This window comes from Pagrus pagrus (assembly GCF_965226575.1).
Source record: "Pagrus pagrus genome assembly, chromosome: 7".
Classification (NCBI taxonomy): Eukaryota; Metazoa; Chordata; class Actinopteri; order Spariformes; family Sparidae; genus Pagrus; species Pagrus pagrus.
The window spans coordinates 24,301,761-24,321,030 of record NC_140191.1 but is presented as its reverse complement, the minus strand read 5'-3'; the positions used below and the strand labels follow the sequence as shown (position 1 = coordinate 24,321,030).

The 19,270-nt window shown below is 43.4% G+C and overlaps 1 protein-coding gene across 3 annotated transcripts in view; it reads right to left on the bottom strand.

Moving 5' to 3' along the window:
* Positions 1-357: 357 nt before the first annotated feature.
* znf407 (zinc finger protein 407) overlaps positions 358-19,270 on the bottom strand; it is a 158,713-nt gene continuing 139,800 nt past the window's right edge. For all 3 annotated transcript variants that reach the window (XM_084356297.1, XM_084356299.1, XM_084356298.1), the window contains exon 10: positions 358-1,973. In XM_084356297.1, coding sequence (XP_084212423.1) covers positions 1,102-1,973 — 872 coding nt within the window. In that variant the 3' untranslated portion in view covers positions 358-1,101. The remainder of the gene's footprint in view (positions 1,974-19,270) is intronic.

Below are 19,270 nucleotides of genomic sequence, written 5' to 3'. Positions count from 1 at the left end.
TTGTGGTACATTTAAGTTTTAATGACGGTCAAATTTGGCTCCATGCGGCAAAAGGTACAGGTTGATTCAAACCCTGAGCCTCAACATCAGTAGCCTGCATGAGGCAATCACTTTACCACGTGAGCTATTTATCAGCATTATTAAATATAATGTTTTGCTCATTCAACCTTCATCAGGTAGGCTAATGCTCCAAGGCTGAATCACCAAAAGATGGTAATTAATAAAGCTGATAAGTAGCTCATCTGGTAAAGACTAAGACTAAAGTCTGAAAAAGACGTCACAACAACTTTCTTTTTGGCTCTCCATTGGAAATCTCTTCAGTGTTGTTTGGTAAGAACAAAGATCTGAACGCAGGTGTTAAAAATTCAGCTCAATCTTTATTGTCAGAAGTGAAATTGCATTAATGGTTTTTAGAGGTTGCCCAACAAACAGCTGAGGGGTTGTAAAAAAACAAACAAACAACAATTTAAATCAACTCTACTTTGTAACACAAATCGATATTTTCAAAATCATCAAGTCATCGTTTCATAACTGATGATATACTAATAGCTACAAAAGATGAAAGAAAACCCTTAAAAAATGATAAACAAAAAAATGAATGAGCACATAAGCAAACATCAATCATCACAGACAAAACGTAATATTAAACAAAAGTATCACAGAGAAAAACAATGTTACCTCTACAAAGCAGAATACACATCTTCCTTTATAAAGAACCAATTAACTCTCAGCATATTAGATGTATTTTTAAAAACTATTTTTACATGGAGAAATATATTCATTTCCTTAAGTTGCATGGCGTTTAGATAGTCTTGGTGGCTGTGAGGATTGCAACTTGACTCACTTAGCACCAAATTCTCTTTCCGTCACTGTCCCTCTAAATAAATGATGTTTAACCTGAGTTTAGCATAGCCCGAGAGAGGAGAGTACAAACTGAACACAGAAGTGATGTAAAAAAGATTCAAACAGGGTAAAATGAAAGAAGACAAGGGAAGACTGCAAGAGATTTACTGGCAAACATCTGGCCTAATGCAGGCTTAACAGAATTAAACAATGAGAACTCAAACAGCAAATGCACCTCTTTCAGTTAATCTGTCTCCTCTACCCTTCCAGAACTATATTATGAGAGGATCCATCCAGATACACCACCATCTCTTCTCCAGCCTGCTGTTCTGCCTGCTGCACCTCCCCGACTCCTGCCCCAGCCTCCCCATACACGCCTCCCTCCACCTGTAAGGTGCAGTCGTCCAGCTCTGTCACAATGTAATGTGTTCCTTCATCATTAACAATAACCTGGGTGAGACCCTCCTTCATCATCTGCGACGCGGCGAGCTGCAGCACCTCCTGCATCTCCTCCTGGCCGGTCTCCTGGATGACCTGCACCTCCTCCTGCTCCTGCTTCACGTCCTGCTGCGCCTGCCTCTGCACAGCCTCGGTTATCTCAGGAGTCAAGACTTCATGGACGACGGCTGCCTCTCCTTGCATTTCCTCCTGATGGCCCATTTCGCTGACAGCGCTGAGCAGAGCGTCCAGAGCTGTGGATGACTCCGAAACGATATGACCTTGTCCTGCGGCTGTGACCCCTCTAGTTATAGCACGCAGCCCTTCTCTGGCCTCCCCCGACTCCAGCACCACGTACTGGGTGCTGCCTCCGGCCAGGTGGGCGCCCGCGGACGCCACTTCCCTGCCCGAGGCGATGACTTGTCCGTCTTCCGTGATGTGGAGCACCTCTGCCACCTGGCCGGCCATGGCCAGCGTCTGCAAGGTGGCAGCAGCCGACTCCTCCAGGGCCTGGTCGATGGCCACCTCCCCGCCGCCGTAGCCCTGGATGATGATGACCTGCTGGACGGGCTCATCGTGGCCAGATGCCTCAGATGAGCCCTTCGTTCTCACAGGGGACTCCATGGCTTCTGTTTCCACAAACGTAGCCCCCTGACCCTTCAGACGACACTCGAAAGACTTGGACACAATACCTGGGGGACACAGAGACATATTGGACATTAGTGAACCATCTACACTATTGGTATGATAAAACCTGTAAGTGCCTTAAAACATTTGAAATCTTTTGGTCAGAGAATGAGGGGGTGTACTCGGTCCAAAGTATGGATGGGTGGTGCATGTCAAGTGGGGTCCACATAAAGGCCAGGACCCAAAGCTCCCCAGCAGAACATTGCATTGTAGCAAGAAGATCATTGTCACCTGCCAGTGGTTTTGATGTTGTGGCTGATCGGTGTAGCAGAATTGGTCTGGCCCAGTGAGGGGCCACACAGTCCACTTAGAATTGGCTCAAATACAGCAATGAATTATGGTCATGACATAGCAATATCTCAGCCAAGTGCATGAATTTAGGTGGCTTTATTCTGGTCTAAAACCAAGGCCTAAGTCATGTGCACCCATGTTCTGGCTACCAGATATGGTTCAGGCTTAGGGTTAAAGTTAGGGTTGATTCATTGAGTGCAAGCGAGCTGTGTGGCTCATCACTGGACCAGACCAATTCTGCTTTGTGGGAAAGTAAAAGGAGAAAAGACAAAAGGAGCCAAAATGTGAGATGTCCACCAACACCAAATTTAAATGCAAATTAATTTAGCAGCAAGAAGGTCAGGATCAAAGAAGAAAAATGGGCACGGCAATAATAGCACATACAGCACCACACATGGCCGGTCATACTCATCCTCTCTCTTAATGTTCTCTTGATATGTTTGTGCACTCATCACTGAGAACAAAAGCTATAAGCTAAGATAAGTTGATATAAAAGGTGATGTAACACTTAACGCATGAAGAAAGACAGAATATGGAGATGTTAGGCTGGCAGGCGAGTGCGATGAGATACGGCCGGTGCTAATTGAGCCACACAATGCCCTCTCAGATCACAGGTTGCCATGGCGTTTCCAAGGTGATAGGAACAGTGTTAGAAATGCCATCGTTTAAACAGCGCCTTTCTCAGACACCTGTGAGCCAATCTATGCAGAAAAATGAAGAGGGGAGTGTGTTCACGCCTCGGTTTCTGAGCACTGATGAACTTAGTGCGAAAAATACTGACATTACTGTCACATGAAGACTACACTGTCCCTATTTTGCAATGTTTCACCTGAAGATGTGCACTTTCTACAACCCTGTAGGCTCACGAAACCTTTTGAAATTGTAAAAACTTAACTCAAAACCTCAACTTTTTAGGAAATAACAAAAAACGTTATTGTTTTTCGCCCGGTTCCTGAGAACTTGACATTTTGGAGGTACAAGGTTCACCCCCAGAGGGTAGCGACGAGATCACACAGATCTCACAGTACATCCAGGAACAAACTCATCAATCATTGATATTCCTATCTCCCCTAGACATTTAATGTCCTGCACTCACAGGGTTGACAATGTGATCAGAAAGACAGGGTTGTGCTGGAAACAGTCTGTGACCCAACAGTGCCCTGTCCTCGTCCAGTGCAAACATTCACAGAGACACGAGAGCTACAACTCTTGCTATTGAACAAGTAGGCAGTGACCACAAGTCCTTTGGTGACAGCAAGTCTGTTAATCCTGCACAGACTGGTACATTATACAAGATGGAGGAAACGGTGAAGTGTGTCCAACATTAGAGTGAAATAAGACCTGGATGGATGTAAATGTCAAGGAACGCACCTATTGTTCTTCATGGCTGCAAAAAAAGGTGAAGGTGTTAAGTTGTGTGTCAGAGAGTTGAACGCAGCTCTGGGGTTCAGCTAAGAACTCAATTTTAGAGCATTTAAGTCTCAATAAACCAACAGATATGATCTTCTCTTGCAACACCACTGATGCCTCATGTCTGATTAAGGCTTGAAAAAGAAAGAAATACTCAAATTTTTCATTTTCAGTGTTGACCCTGGACAATATCTAATGAGAAGAGTCTTATCTCTGCGTCTCCGATATATAAATCTGTCATGTGCTAATGTTCACACTTACATACAGTATAACAAATCATCAAAAAATGGCATTATTCTAAAAGATGAGATACTTGTTGCAGCTCTAAGGCTGGATGATTAGTTATTTCAATGACATCTGCACACATACACCCACACCTGTCTACACCTGCCAGGTTTATTTTAGGGAGTAGCTCAAAAAAGAGACAACGGTGGACAAAAGGCAGCCGTTTCAACAATCTCTTTTCACAAAGACTTGTTTGATTTATGCCAAAGAGGAGGAGAGTTAGCCAGTGTTTTCTGCTGTTGAATCATAATGGACTTAACAAACGATAGAGAATTTACAAATCTGCATGTCACGGAACAAAAGCTGATTTCGGGGGAGAGTCAAGAGAGAGTGGAGTCTTTTAAGTGTAGACGGACAGGGTAATTTTCTGAGGATGAAGCTGTTTTCAGTCTTCAGCTTAGAAGATTTTTCTCTTATTGCGTTTTCATACCTAGTAAGAGCAGTTACAACAAACTCTGGAACCGTTTCCTTTTAGTGTAATGTGTAAGAACAAGGCAATAAGAGAAGGAGGCTTCTTAGTACTCTGGAGCCTTGTATCAGGGCTACATTGTGCATTATGGTTTAAATACCTAATTTTGCATACTAAAGTGCACAATTCTCTGATTCACAGAGCTTAGGTCTGCCTGTTGCACTTGTCTTTCTGCCTGTGCCTTCTTTAACACTACAAATCTATTTCTATATACCCACTGCATAACTCTCTCCTTAAACATGTAGAAGATAACAAATGTGCGTTCGTTTAAAGGCAAGCAAACAAAAAATTCACTGTGACGCTGCAGTACACAGGCGACGAGTCGTCGTAGTAAATATCAACTCGGACTGTACTATTTGTTTCTCAAGTGACAGGCACAGTAGTTAGTGTGTGGAGGGAGTCAGCACTGTTGAACACAGCCAGAGGAAGTTGCCATTTTGAGCAGCAGAGGTTACCTATTTACACAGAGCTACAGGGCCGATGCTAACTGCCTACGCCAAAACGCTGCGAGCTGAGAGGTCGGCTGGAGAGGACAATAACTCAATGGTTGTGCAGTTTCTGCTGCATTACCATAAAACCTGTTTATATATACTGTGTGTGTGTGTGTGTGTGAGAGGAAGAGAGAGAGAGGCCACATTAGTGCGTGAACTCCTGACTGTGTGTGTGTGCTCAGCTTGGTACAGCTCAATTTTGCCAGTTTGTGCCAAATATGTGTTAATGCATGTATGAATTTATCTGAATTCACATGTTGTTGTGTCAATATGTGGGTGGAATGTTAAGGTCAGGCTTTACTGGTGTGTGTCAGTACAATGTGTGCTACTATATCTATTTGTATGTATATGCCAGGCCCTGCATGTGCTTGCTGCTATGTGTGTGCGGTGCTGTGGGGGTGGTAAGGCTACGCGTTGCTAGTGTGTCTCACATTAGCCATGGGGTGCTGTCGGCGGGGCCCAGCGGCGGCCCGCTGAGGTTTATGGAGTGTCACTCAGTCGCCGCAGCCGTGAATCAAGTTAATGTTGCAGATCCCATCTCTTCAGTTGTCCTGCGCTCCCGGTGGAAGAACAACATTTGAACAGCGTGATTTGGCCCCGGCGAGAGGCTGATGCCTGTTTAATATGTGTTTTGAGTGTTCTGACTGACTGATTCCTTTAACAGGAAGTGGGAGAGAGGATGAGAGCAAGAGAGAGATAGAGAGAGAGGCAGGCTGCTTTATTGGCTGTGATCTGAAACAAGATGGAGACTCCCTGAGTGGAATAAAACAACAGGAGGAAGAAAAGGAGGCAGAGACGGGCGGTGATGTCATTTAGATTTCCAGATGACACAAATGTCTTCAGGATATTCTTATAGTAAAACTGCATCAGTGACTAATAATAACTTGTATAAAGCTCATAACATACAGTATGTGGGGGGAACTTAAAGGTGCAATACGTACAAATCTTAGTTCAAAACATTCAAAAATTAATGAATTGACATTTAGGAAACTGTGAAGAAATAACAGTTTTGACGTTATGTCAAAGATGTATTGTGGTGAAGAGATACCTACTGAAGCATGCTAACCAGCTAGCCCCGGGCCTGAAACCTTTTCCTCCCAGCGGTCCAATGTGCTAGCGGCATAAAAACCCAACACTTTTAACTAAGCTAACAAGCTAACAGTAGCTACAGTCATGGATGTACAAAAAGAATACAGCAAGCAGCAGTTAGCAGTTATTCTGGTGATATGCTGCCTCTATTTGTTGGGAGTGTGAATTCGAGGTGGCCAGTTCTTACATATTGCACCTTTAATAAATGCTCGTTTTTAGATTTGGACATCCTGCAGAGGAATGTGTATGCCATTTTATTTCTCTATCCCTCTATCCCTCTGGTTGATGTGAGAATCTGTAAGGAAAACAGCAACACTGAAGACGTCAGAGACAAAGAGTGAGAGGGAAAAAAAGCAAACAGAGCGAGATCAATGGAAGGGACAGACGACAAATGACAGAGAACAGAGACCAAAATACTGTCGTTGCATTCTACATTTCAGAATGAAGCAAAATACAATGTGATTTGCCACCACAAGTAATTTTCAAATCAGACCTGGTTGCTGAAAATAGAAAAGTCAAACTGGTCCAGAAGTGAGTGTCCTAAAAAATCTCCTTGATTATAATTGTAGTGCACTGCTATGAAACGGTAGTGGAGATGAAATTGTGATAATCACCATGTGCTTATTCTTTATTATGCTGCGCTCCGTGCCCACAGTCTTCTTTAAAGTGTTGGATCTTGATCAGAAGAGGGAAACACAACTGTCTGCGCTGTATGGGGAGATAATAGCGATGAGAGTGAATCTATTCTCCAAATGGGATAACTTCTAATGAAAGAAATTACACCGAAATTAAACTCAACCTAATTTTGCTGGAGACTCCTCTGGAACCCCTTTAAGGACCCTTCGGTGATCCCCGCGCCGCAGTTTGCTAACCATCTGTGTGGTGTGGCTGTGTGCGCCTTACACCAGTTGGTGTGTTAGCGTCAGGTCAGTGCGGGAGCCTGCCTGCTCAGTGTACGGTACAGATGCAATTATTGATCAGCGGATCAATGGGCTGGCCGGTGGCGGGGGCCCGGGGCCTCTAAGTGGCATTACTTCAGCTCGGAGAGGCCGCCAGGGGAGCGGTCAGACAGCACTTACCAGCAGTTAGAGAAATTAACCTTAACACCGAGACACCAGCACACACACAATCAATTACACTCGCTGTAACACAGGTCAAATGTAAGCTCACTTGCACATGCACATGAAATCAGACGAGCGCACACACGCGCCCACGTACACGTTAGCTTTGCTACATTTGTGAGGACACTTCATTGGTTGTAATCCCTAAACAAGAACAAAGATTGAGGTACTCAGAAATGCACCGAAAGACAAAAAAATAAACAAGCTGAATAGACACACTACAGCAAGCAAAGTCAATTATATTATATCAAACCATAACACAAGAGAGGAGGAAAAAAACTTGCCTTCCGAATCAATTACAAGGTCAATGGCAGCACCATGAAAAAGCCTGAGCTTATGATCAATCCTTAACCACAGCACAAAAGCCTTTACAATCCTTTTACCAGCCGATTACCTTCAATTATAGATATGAAGTCGGTGCCTTAAAAAGAGCATGATGGAGACCCCTAAACCTGACACACACATGGCTGTTATTTGTGGGGGGATTTTTAACAGATGAGGTGGTGTGTGTGTGTTTGTGCGTGTCACTTGCGCAGGCTTTTGAAGGTGACACTGTTAAGTAGATAAAGTGTCAGTTCTGGGTGTATCCAGGTCACCGGGGAAGGCCTGCATATGAGAGTGTGTGTTTCTGTGTGTGTATTTTAAAGGTGCACAATGTAGTTTTGGAGAAGAAATTTTAATCTGAAGAGAAAGATCTTTATTGACCGATTCTTTTATGCCTAAAAAAATAAAAAAAATAAACTGTCTCTGTTTTCATGACTGAAGCTAGAAAGGTGGCAGGGTCTGCCAAATGTGTTGTCCTTTAAATTCAGTTTGTTTATTCAGTTTATACAGTGTTCTGGTTGATTAGTACTTTATATATTAAAATTCTGGGTTTGATTTTGATGTATCGGTACATGTATTTTATTATATTATTCATAAAACAGTTTTTATTTCTCTTGTTTTTTCAGCTTTGTACCGTTTCAACAATTTTATGCATCGTTAACTTGTATAGTAATTATCTATTCTTTGAAAAACGGTACTAAAAATAAACATTTATTCTTATATTTTGTTTTTATTTATTATACGCGCATGCTGTTTCTGTCAGTGTATTTAACTATTCATTCTTTGTGTGTGTGAATTTCTTCCCACGTTACTGCAGGACAGGTATAGTAATTTACAGTATGTCTGATTATAAAGGTGTAAATACATACATTAATATCTTTACATAGTATTACATATAGAGCTATTATGTGTATGTGAGTGTATACTGTATTTAGTTTTATACATGTGTTGAATTATTTTGCATACTACAAAAAGACAATCATCCATTTGAATATGTGTTTGTTCTCTTTTATGTGTGTGTGTGTGTTTTCTTTGGCTGAGCTGTGTACACGATGACCTTACCTGCCTCTCCCCTGTGAGGCCTCAGGCAAAGCTGCATGTGTTTCCTATGTGTGTATGTGTGTCTGCATCTGTGTGAGTGCGTGTGTGCGCACACACACACACAAACTAGCAGGTCAGCCGAGGTCCGGCTAGTGATGGCTCTACTTTGTCTGGTAGGGACAGCCGCTACTGTCACCTTTACAAACGCCATGAATCAACGCCAGGGAGGACAGGCCGGCCGACCAAAAAACAACCAATTATACAGCAGCCAGATTGACACCGGGTGGACAGGGCAGAGAGAGAGATGGAGACGCACTGAACACACCCCAAGGACAAATAAACAGAAGAGAATGAGGGCACGGACTGACAGAGGGCCTTCTGGGCTGGAACACCGATATGGTGGCTCTGAAGGGCCAATATTAATCCATCAGTGACTGTAGTTGGAAGCTAAAGAAAGAGGGAAGATCTTTTACATAATCTGCTCACATAAATGTTGTTAGTCTCTGCTGTCAGTTGATGTTTGGTCTATAACATAAATCCTCTGACACACAGGAAGTTATGTGTTTTTATGTTTTTAGCAGTTAAGTGTTCTCTGGTTCCTGTGAAAATAGGTCAGTTTGTATAGTTTACAGTCTCTTTACTTCCTTTAGTAGGATTCTCCCACGATTTTCCTGCATGTCTCTTCACTGTGCACAAGTGTGTTGGAAGCTAAGAGGATGAATGATGTTGTTTGCAAAATCCAGATTGTGGCATCATGAGCACAAATTACTAAGATCTGATAAGAGCGCAAGGAAAGCTAAATATCTGATGTGGATTTTCAGACATTTCCTGCAGCACCAGGTTGTAAGGAGAACACAAGTTTAACCAGGCCTTCAAGAAAAAAACTAAAACTAAAAAAACTGTTAACGTTCACAGTTTTTTTGTTTTACAGGATGCATACAGTAATACATTTCAAGTCAAAGAACAGAGTGCTGTTATTTTTCGCTTACTGTACATTCAACAATGACACAGGGCGAAAAATATGTTGTAGGGGAGCTTAAGATAACGGCAGTATTTCTTTTACTGACAGTGGACTCAACAGACAAGAATGCAATGCAGCTGAAAGAAGACTTGTGTTTTAAAGGTTTAACAGGAAATCACTAGTTTAAGGAACCTGAATACACAGATAAACTAAGATGCTTCAGTCATTACAAAATAACTTAATGTCCTGATCATGAAACTCCCTGATATATATATAATAGGAGAAAATAATCCAACAGTGTATTTTCTCTTAAGTATCAGCATAAAACTATATCAGTGCAAGAATATTATGTTTGATGCTAAAAAGTAATACAACACAAATATACTGTAGAACTATAGAAGAAAGTGAAGTGGTGATTGTGGTGAAAGTGATGGTCATTAAAGTGAATATAACAACCAAACCTTCGGACAATGAAATATAGTGGTCCAAAAAATGAGGTGGAAAGGGCTCAAGAGGTGAAAAGTACACACACACACACACACACACACACACACACACACACACACACACACACACACACACACACACAGTGGTCAGAGGGAACACAGGTCAGTGTCCTGCTCTCAGCTCTTTTTCTGCTGACAGAGGCTGACCCAGTGTGAGTTGAGTATGATCTGGTCCACACTAACTCTATCTACCTCATGTCCCCCAGAGGGGGTGAGAGAGAGAGAGAGACAGAGAGAGAGACAGAGAGAGAGAGAGAGGTGAAAGGTGCTGCTTGAAGTAGCGTTTGTTTTTCTTAGTCAATTAATATATTTTTTTAACCTTCTACATTGTTTGTGTATCTTAATTGTGTGTTACTCCACATTGTTCTATATTTTAATTGTGTTGATATTTCTATGTAAGCGTCTTTGAGCACCTGTAAAAGCATGTTATAAATAAAATGTATTATTATTATTATTATTAGTCACAGTGTGGTACATTTCATTTTCAGATATGTAATTAGCACTAATAAACACACAACCATTTATTTTGGTTGGGGGGAAGTTTTTTCTTAATTATTAGATGTATAAAAACAAAAACATTACAGAAATGTGTCTGTTTTACATATCCTATTTTAATTTAACACAAAGAACTTCAAGGTGCAATATGTAAGACAAAATGAAGTTATCAACAGAATGTGAAGAAATAACAGTTTTGGCAGTATGACGTCTACAGTATGTAATGTGTTGCAGAGATATCTACTGTAGTTAGCATGCTAACCTGCTAGCCCTGGCCCCTCCCGGTCTGAAGCTCCTGTGCTCCCAGTCCAGACTGCTAGCCGCATAGCTAACTGAGCTAACTAGCTAACAACAGCTACAATTAGCAGCGGTTACAAGTTTACAAGAGATGAAAACGACAAACAGAAACTTACTTTGAGAAATAAACGGAATATTCAGTCAAAAATTGTTCTCAGGGAGTAACAAATAAGCTAACAGCGCTGTCAGTTAATGAAAGATAACTATCACTAGATCTCAAGACTTGTGCCAGTCGGCATAGTCCATTGACTAACTACTGTAGCTAATACTTCCTGGGAGGACCAGATGGAGGGGGCCTTTCAAATGAATGTACAAAGGATTGGTTAGTCAGAACAGTTCGTACAGGAGGCAGTGCCAGAGTCCACTTTGCACCAAAGGGAGCAAGTAAGACCAGCGTCATCCTGCAAAACACAGAGGCTGCTGGGAAATCATCTGGTTGGCTACGGATAAAAAGAGCAATTGTGTGGGAGGTTGCACAAAGTGAGGCCTGATCAACCTCAGTTTGGCTGCCAGTGAGAGGGCGTCTGATGCTGAAAGCCCTGAAACACCTGATTCCTGCAGGTTACATCACTGATTACGTGCCCTAGAAAGCATCAGAAGATGCATCATTTCAACTTCAAAAATGACTAACCAGGTATGACTAATGTACTAGTTTCTGTCGAAGCGCCGGCTGTTTCCCCCAGTGCTGTAAATCGCAGCTATTTGCGCTCTGCAGATGATGGTTGGACAAAGATCACAGTGTGATGCAAGCAGAAAAAACAAGAGAGAAAAGGCATGTAAGAGCCTGAGCAGAGAATCCAAGAGGAAAGGGTGACATATGAAACAATAACAAAGATCACAACACTCTTCTTCCCCATATTCCCCCTCCTTCCTTTCCCTCCTCTCATTCTCCCCATTAGGCCCTCTTTCTATCTCTCTGGCCTGTGTCCTTCTTCCGCTCTCTCGTCTCTCTCTCAAAATCTCTGGAGGTGGACCTTTGATTGCTTCTTTAATTAGCCATGTCAGACGGCTCCGTGGATTTACTGGGGATGTCGAACTTCTGCAGATAATTACATGCCTTTCCCCTTTCTCTCCATTGCTCCATCCATCCCTCCATCCTCCTTTCACTGTGTTTGTTCCCCCATCTATCCCTCTCACTCACTCTCCCATGATTTAATGATTAATTATGGATGTGAGTTTGAGAATAAAAGCTTTTTCGCTAATCAAAATGAAATTTCCCCCCATTCTCGTAATTACAGTGTGAAGATGATGTTGCTGATGTCTTTTTGTTGCCAAGGCCTGGCCCGCGCACTGATCCGAGGTCTGTCAAGGCGGATGAAATGAATAATCGCAGCATAATGGCTTCAGAATTAAAAAACATAAAAAACAACTGGGTGGAGAAATGAAGTCACAGTAGACTGGATTGGGTTGGGGGAGAAAGAGAATAAAAAGAAGAACATAGACAGAGACACAGAAGCAGATTGCTATGGAAGATGTCAGAACAGAGGCCGAGACTGGGAATCAGAGAGAGGCCTTCATCTTTAAGCTCGACTACAACCAGTCATGGAGGGAGTGTTTTCTTCATCCAAAGCTTTTCTTTAAGTTTAAAAAGTCTTTATTTTCCCTATCAATTGTTCTGCTGAGTATTTTGCTCCATTAACTGATCAATTGTTTGGTCTACAAGATGTGAGAAAGTAGTGAGAGATGCCCATCACATTTTCCTACAGCCCAAAGTGGCGTCATCAAATTGCTGGTTCTGTCCAACCAACAGTCCAAATAAGCAAAGAAATCGGATATTTATGATCAGGTTAGTAAAAAGAATGGAAGTAAATCCTCACATTTAAGAAGCTTGAATAGCCAAAAGTTTGGCATTTTATCTTGAAGAATGACCTGAATTAATAATCTGCTGTTAAAATGGCCATGAACACTAATCCAAACACCCTGGTGGTCAAAAAAACACATCTCCCAATCCCATAGGTGGACTATGAGACCTGTGGATTGGTTTCTTTACCTGTGGACATTAAGGCATCAGTATCAGTAACCCCCTCTGCCTACACCTTCCTGATGTCAGAATTGGGGCGGCTGTACGCCACAACTTCTTTCACGTTATAAATCCAACAGTTCCCACCCACTTAAAGCAGAGATCAGCCCGGTGTGTGGAGGTGAGAAAGTCAGCAGGGTTTGAACTTTTCCATCAAGCTCTCTTTTGTCATTCTTCCAGGCAATACTGTCGGAAAGTGTCGGCCATTATTCCTATATTCAAACAATTATCACGTCACTCATCTATATGAAAGCACGTTTTTCCCTCCCCCTTTGAGTGTGGCCATTTGAAGCAGCTATAAACTCTTCAGCAACGTGTTGTACAAACTCGCTCGTTTCAAGCACAGCGATGCCTTTAGATTTCTTTGTTCCTTTGCTCCTCTTTCACAATAAAAGCGCACTTTGAAGCAACTAGATTGATAGCGATGAAATATTGATGGAACAGCCCTTTAATGTGTAGCACCTACATATTAAAGGGACATTCCAGCAATTTAGTGTTGCACCTCCATAAAGTGGTGTGAGCAGGTCAGGGTGTGTGAAGCATAACACAACTCTATGACCCTTACAGCACATCGATGCTTCACTGAACTGGTTTCTGTTTTCTATGAATGGTAGCTTGGCTTGTGATCATCAGCTGAAATAACAGTTTACCCATCTATTTATTTACCAAAACACCGCCGATGCCAACTATATCAAATCCCGGCCATCCATACAGTATATTCTCACAGAATATTGTATGACAAGTCTCTATTGTTCCATGTTGAGTGACTCACACTCATCTACAACGCACACTCGCAGACACACAGGTCTGTTTAGCTTAGTCTCTGATCCTCCTTGCCATATTTACTGGGTATTTACCTAACAGAGGCATGCTGGAGATATTTATCGTCCTGATGGCTCTATATATAGGGCTGAGGAGCTCGGTGAGAGGAGAGGCAGGCGCGGTGGGAGGTTGCTTCTCTAATCTCCATCTCCAGGCTGACAGGCCTGAGAAGGCCCTAATGAATGGCTCTTTTCATCTGCACGCCTGTGTGTATGTGACAGTATAAATATTTAGCAATATTGGAGTCAGCTCGTGATTTTACACAGATGGAGTGATTGATGGCTCAGCCCCCTGACGCATGCCAAAGACCATCCTGGAGATGTTATATAAACCACCACAGCCTCTCTCTCCCTCCATCATCATCTCCATCTCGCTCTCTCTTTATCTTTCACACTGCCTCCTCTGCTCTCCGCCTCCTTCCCAGCTTGTCTTCTCGCTGTCGATCCGCCCTCTGTGGCTCTGCCAATTTGCTTCACTGTTGAATTTCTATCATACAGTGTGGTGTCTGTGCGGCTGTAAGACAGGCTAAATCAGAGGGAAACAACCTGACAGGGAGGAAACTCCGAGGAGATTGGCATCGACATGTTACAGTGCAAACCAGTTTAGTATCTCACACCTCGTATTAAAACACACTTTTCTAATCAGCTAATGAAAAAACTATCAACTTCTTATATCCATGCCTTTTCCTTGGTTTGATTTATGTTTTGACTGTTTTACAAACTCTGTAAAGTGCTCTGCAAACTTTACAACTGAACTTTTTTGTGTAATGCGTTTTTTTAAGAGCACTGTTTGCATGTTGTTGCTTGCAAAGTAAATAAAATCAAAGTTCAAAGTCAACATGCGAGTGAGAGCTGCTCTGTAAGACTGCAGGCTCACACATAAACACACACACACACACATACAGTGCATATGTATACATACACACACACATTGAGAAGCACATGCACACTATGCTGTCATCTGTGTCAGAGAGAAGCCAGACCAGAGCCACTCTCTGTTTGAGCAACACACATTCTGCTGCCAATATGCTGCTGGAGCTCAGTATGAAGAAATACTGTGTGTGTGTGTGTGTGTGTGTGTGTGTGTGTGTGTGTGTGTGTATATGTAGTTTGGTTTAGCTTGTGAGGACTGACTTGTGACAGCTCTCGACTACTTTCGCGAGGACATCCTGGCTGGTCGTCACAGCGAGCAGTTCAAATCAGGGCTAGCAGCTGACTAGCAGAGACAAAAGTTACAACACTGGTGAGGGTCATATGTGTGGTGGTTTTGGTTTGGGTAAGGCTAAACCTCAAGAGATTTAATGCAGAAGAATCTATTGCCTTGGAGTGCTCGTATGTGTATATGTGTGTGTACAGTGAAAACCTTCTGCACAGCCTCCGCACAGCCAAATAAACTAAAATACAAGACGTAAATCCCTGAACAAATATATGAAGGCTTTAAGGGGGGATGTTGAAGATGTATTAACCTTGTAATTGCCTGTGTAAAATATGCTCCCCTGGTAATGAAATTTCCTGCTTTAATTTGAAAAAATTGGGGAAATATCTCCCTTTTTTTGCCTTGTGTTTTCTCATTTAATTGCATTTAAAACTTCAATCTCACACACCCCCACCGCTTTATGGGGGGAAGGCCCAGCGTTGGACCGCCACATCTATTAATCTAACTGTCCTTTATCGGAATTAGCATTCAAATGTGATCGGTTCCACTGCGCCTTCGCCACCGCTTGTAATTCCAACAAAATCCACTCCTATGCAATAACTACAGTGCCCTTCAAGACCACCACCACCACCACCACCTCCCCCTCGCTTTGAGAGGTATTGATTTTTATTTGTTCTGTAATGAGAACAATTAGTCTTTTTCCTGCCCTCCTTTCATCTATCACCTCTGTGTTCCTGCGCCTCTGCCACCCAGCCGGCCACTGTCTTTAAGCCCAGCTGGAGGTCCATCCTCTGGGCAGAGGACACCACTGTGCACCTCTGCATAGGAAACACAACAAGCCTACAGAGAGATAACAGAGGACGCCTCGCTGTTTCAACCTGACTATGGCCTGAAACTACTTTGATCTCTTTAAAAAGAATGAGTTAATGTCAGGATCTGATCCATGTGGGCTTGTTTTTATGTTGATACCAGCAAATATTTAATAAACAAATTAATTCCTAAAATTAGAGCATGACCGATATATTGGTTGGCCAAAAACTCTTGTTTTTAGAGATTAAAATGCAGAAAAAGATGTTTTGGATAATTTAATGTTTCAGTGCACAAAAGTTTATTGTTAAACTGAAAATATCCTGCCTCCATTACATATCTTACATATCCTTTGGCCCTAAAAGTCAAGAATTACTCGGGCTCAATTCAAAATTATGTTTTTAATTGACATTTTTTAATATGTTCCCTACATTTTCTCTGCGTTAAGAAAAACAGGCCTGGATTCAACTAAAATAATAATACCAGCAATTCATTATGAATCAATGCCACAATAATCACATAACTAAATTGCATTTTATCTGTCATACTGGATGGTTAATCTCTAATTTTAATGAAAGGGCCATATCTAACCCAGCCAGCCTGACTCTAATTGATATGGTTAGAAGAAATTACCACACTCTAAATCCAGCAAGGCTGGTGTTAACATGTATCATAAAATGTGAAAACACAATAAAACACTCACATCTATCCATTAAGAACGCTTTAATTTCCACTGTGGCAGCAGAGTGGCAGGCAGGACTGACTGACTGGCGGCGATCAGGAGACTTTAGCCTCTATAAACCACCTGATTGACAGGGTGATTTGTGACCGACTGACTGGATAAGTGGCTCGCTGTTTTCTCCGGGCAGCCGTTTGTGTGCCTCTGTAGGAGCATGTGTGCGAGTGTGACGTCAGGTCCTATTTCAGCCATGGCCGGTGAGGAATGAAGCATCTGAAAGAGTCCATTTCTCTTGCCGCGCTGCCTGAGCCTTACTTACCCTAATGATGTATAATAGCCTGCAACTACACTTAACCTGAGCATTACTGTGGCAAAGACTGAGTGGAAGAGGCACATGCGCGCACGCACACACACACACACACACACACACACACATAAAGGTCTCGTTTTTCTGAGGACGCTGTTTACCGAAGGCTGCGAGGGCTGGAAACGACCTGGCACGTTGAGAAATGAAAGACTCGCAAATCGCACTCCATCAAATCAAATCAAACCCTGAGATGTGTATTAACATCGACAGCTGTATCCTCGTTTTCTCTCTGATCCTTCACTCGCACTTCACTCTGCTGCTGACTCATTCTGTAGCTATAAGCTAAATGATACAAGCAGTTAGCATGCTGCATCTGTTGTCTCTTAATTAAACTCATTTTCCTGCACGGCTGTGTATGTTCATACATGCAATATGGAATCCGGGCCTTTAACCTCTTTCGTATTCATTAGCGCAGACGAGAACGAGCTCATCACTTACACGCTTGCTTCGTAAGTGACTGAATGGATGCATGAGCATGTGTGTGTGCGCAAGACAGGTCGGAGACAGAGGAGAGACAGTAAATGACAGCGTCACGTGAGGCGGCTACTGTATGAAACCTCAGATCTAATCAATAGGAGTGAGGAGGACGCCAGGCGCCAGCCAGAGGGTCACCACTCATCACTCAGGTCAGCGGCGAACACACACATGCGTGCACGTACACACGCATGCGAGCATCCGCGGGGAGGGCATCGTGCGGGGGCACATTACTAGACAGGACTATGAGGCAGTAGAGGATGGGTCAGAGAGAGGTTGAAGCACATAGCAACAGAGGGGGAGCTGGATCGATGGGAGAGATTGAAGGAGCTCCGTAATACCAGAGGAGTCACGGATGTCCAGAATACAGCTAAGCAGGGCTAGGAGACGGGTCAGGAGGGTTAAAACAGCCTCGCACCGCAGGGAGGAGGCATCGACAGGCCATGAAAGAGGTGAGGGGAACAGCGGAACTGACTGATTTTGATCCTCATCATGGTCAAATGCACCAGAGAGTATCGCTGAGAGAAAGAGAAAGAGAAGAGAAACAGAGGAGGTGAATCTGATCAAACTGACCAGGTCGAAGCTGGAGATGAACAGGTTTACTATTATGACAAATATAGCAGGGTTTTTAACAACATTTGCAACAGGAGACAGCCTGCTTAGCTGCGGGAGCTCGGCTGAAAGTGGGGCAGCGGAGGAGAGCACCGGAGTGTGTGTTTGTGGGTGTGTGTGGGCGCGTTGTGAGTGTGCTGTGCAGTGGAGAGACACCGACGGAGAAATGGACTAGGCCTGGTGGCATTTAGCCCTGTTCTATAATGACACTGAGAGCTGGGGAGGAGACGCAGGCACTGTTATTGAATTATTGAAGGTGCACGGTGAGGTATAAATCTGCCATGGAGATGCCATACTGTTGTAACACACACACGCACGGTCACACACATACACAGAGGCCACCGACACACAGCGAGGCTGGCGTGACGACTGCAGGCTTTGACTTGCTGACCTTGAGGTTGTTAAAACAAGCTCTCCGTCAGCTTTTCTGCAAAATATGTTTACCTCGTGAGAGAGGAGGAGAGAGAGACACAGGAAGAGAAGGAGAGCAAGCGAAAGTGTGTGTGTGTGTGCGGTGCTGACATTGCCGGAATAAACACAGCGACTCCATCAATTCTTCTGGATTGTGAGGCAAAATAAAAAAGGAGACACTGCAGAGGGAGACATAAAGTAACTACCAACCTGTACTAGCCGGGCTCCGGCCAGCTTTTACTACGTAGTCACATCATGACGGAGAGAGGAGATTAAGCTCTCGAGACCGCAAACAAACATTTGAATCCTGTGGAACCACGGCGCACACACAGATTAAAAGAGAACGGTTGTATATATGTACCTGTAGCCAATGCAGCCCAGAAACCGTACATCACCCACCAATTACTGATGTTTATCTGTTAAATAAAAAGAGACAGAGTATTGCTACATGCATGAAGACATCACTATATGTGATAATTCCCTTTTCTTCCTTCCAGCGGAAAGATTCTCACCGCACGCAGCAACACATTTTTATTTCCATTATTATTTCTGTATCTCTGTACAGATAGGGGGGTAGTGTTTCTGGCTCAGCCGCCTCCCACCTCGAACAAACTGAACAGAGGCGCCCTGAAGAATCCTGGTTGAAATGTACTGTATGTGTGCGCGAATAAACCGTGTGATTACATGCTTATATGTACATTACTTTGTTTTTATTTGTATGTATATAGGTGCACATGTATGTGTGCGGATAAGTGGGCACGTGTGTCCTGCCTGAGCTCTGTAGCCGAGGGGGGCACCTCTTCTTATTAACATCATCAGTCTGCATCATTACTAGGCTGCCTTGGTTGGGCAGCAGGTGCTATGAGAGTGCCAGGGTTACAAACGACCACGGGATCGCTCTCAGAACACACACACACACACACACACACACACACACACGCAGGCATACACGCAGACACAATGCACACACAGACAGACTCCGAACCCCCCTTTTAAATCCCCAAAAGGGATGTGGGGTGTCTGTGTCTATCTGTTATCCAGTGGGTTAGCGCTCGGTGTCTGGCCAGGTTTTCACTGGGGGGGACGGACTCCATCCATTCTCCTGACAACAGGCCGACGATACACAGCAGAGGCTGAGAGAAACTCAGCTCAGAGCAGGGGAGGGTCCGCAAGTC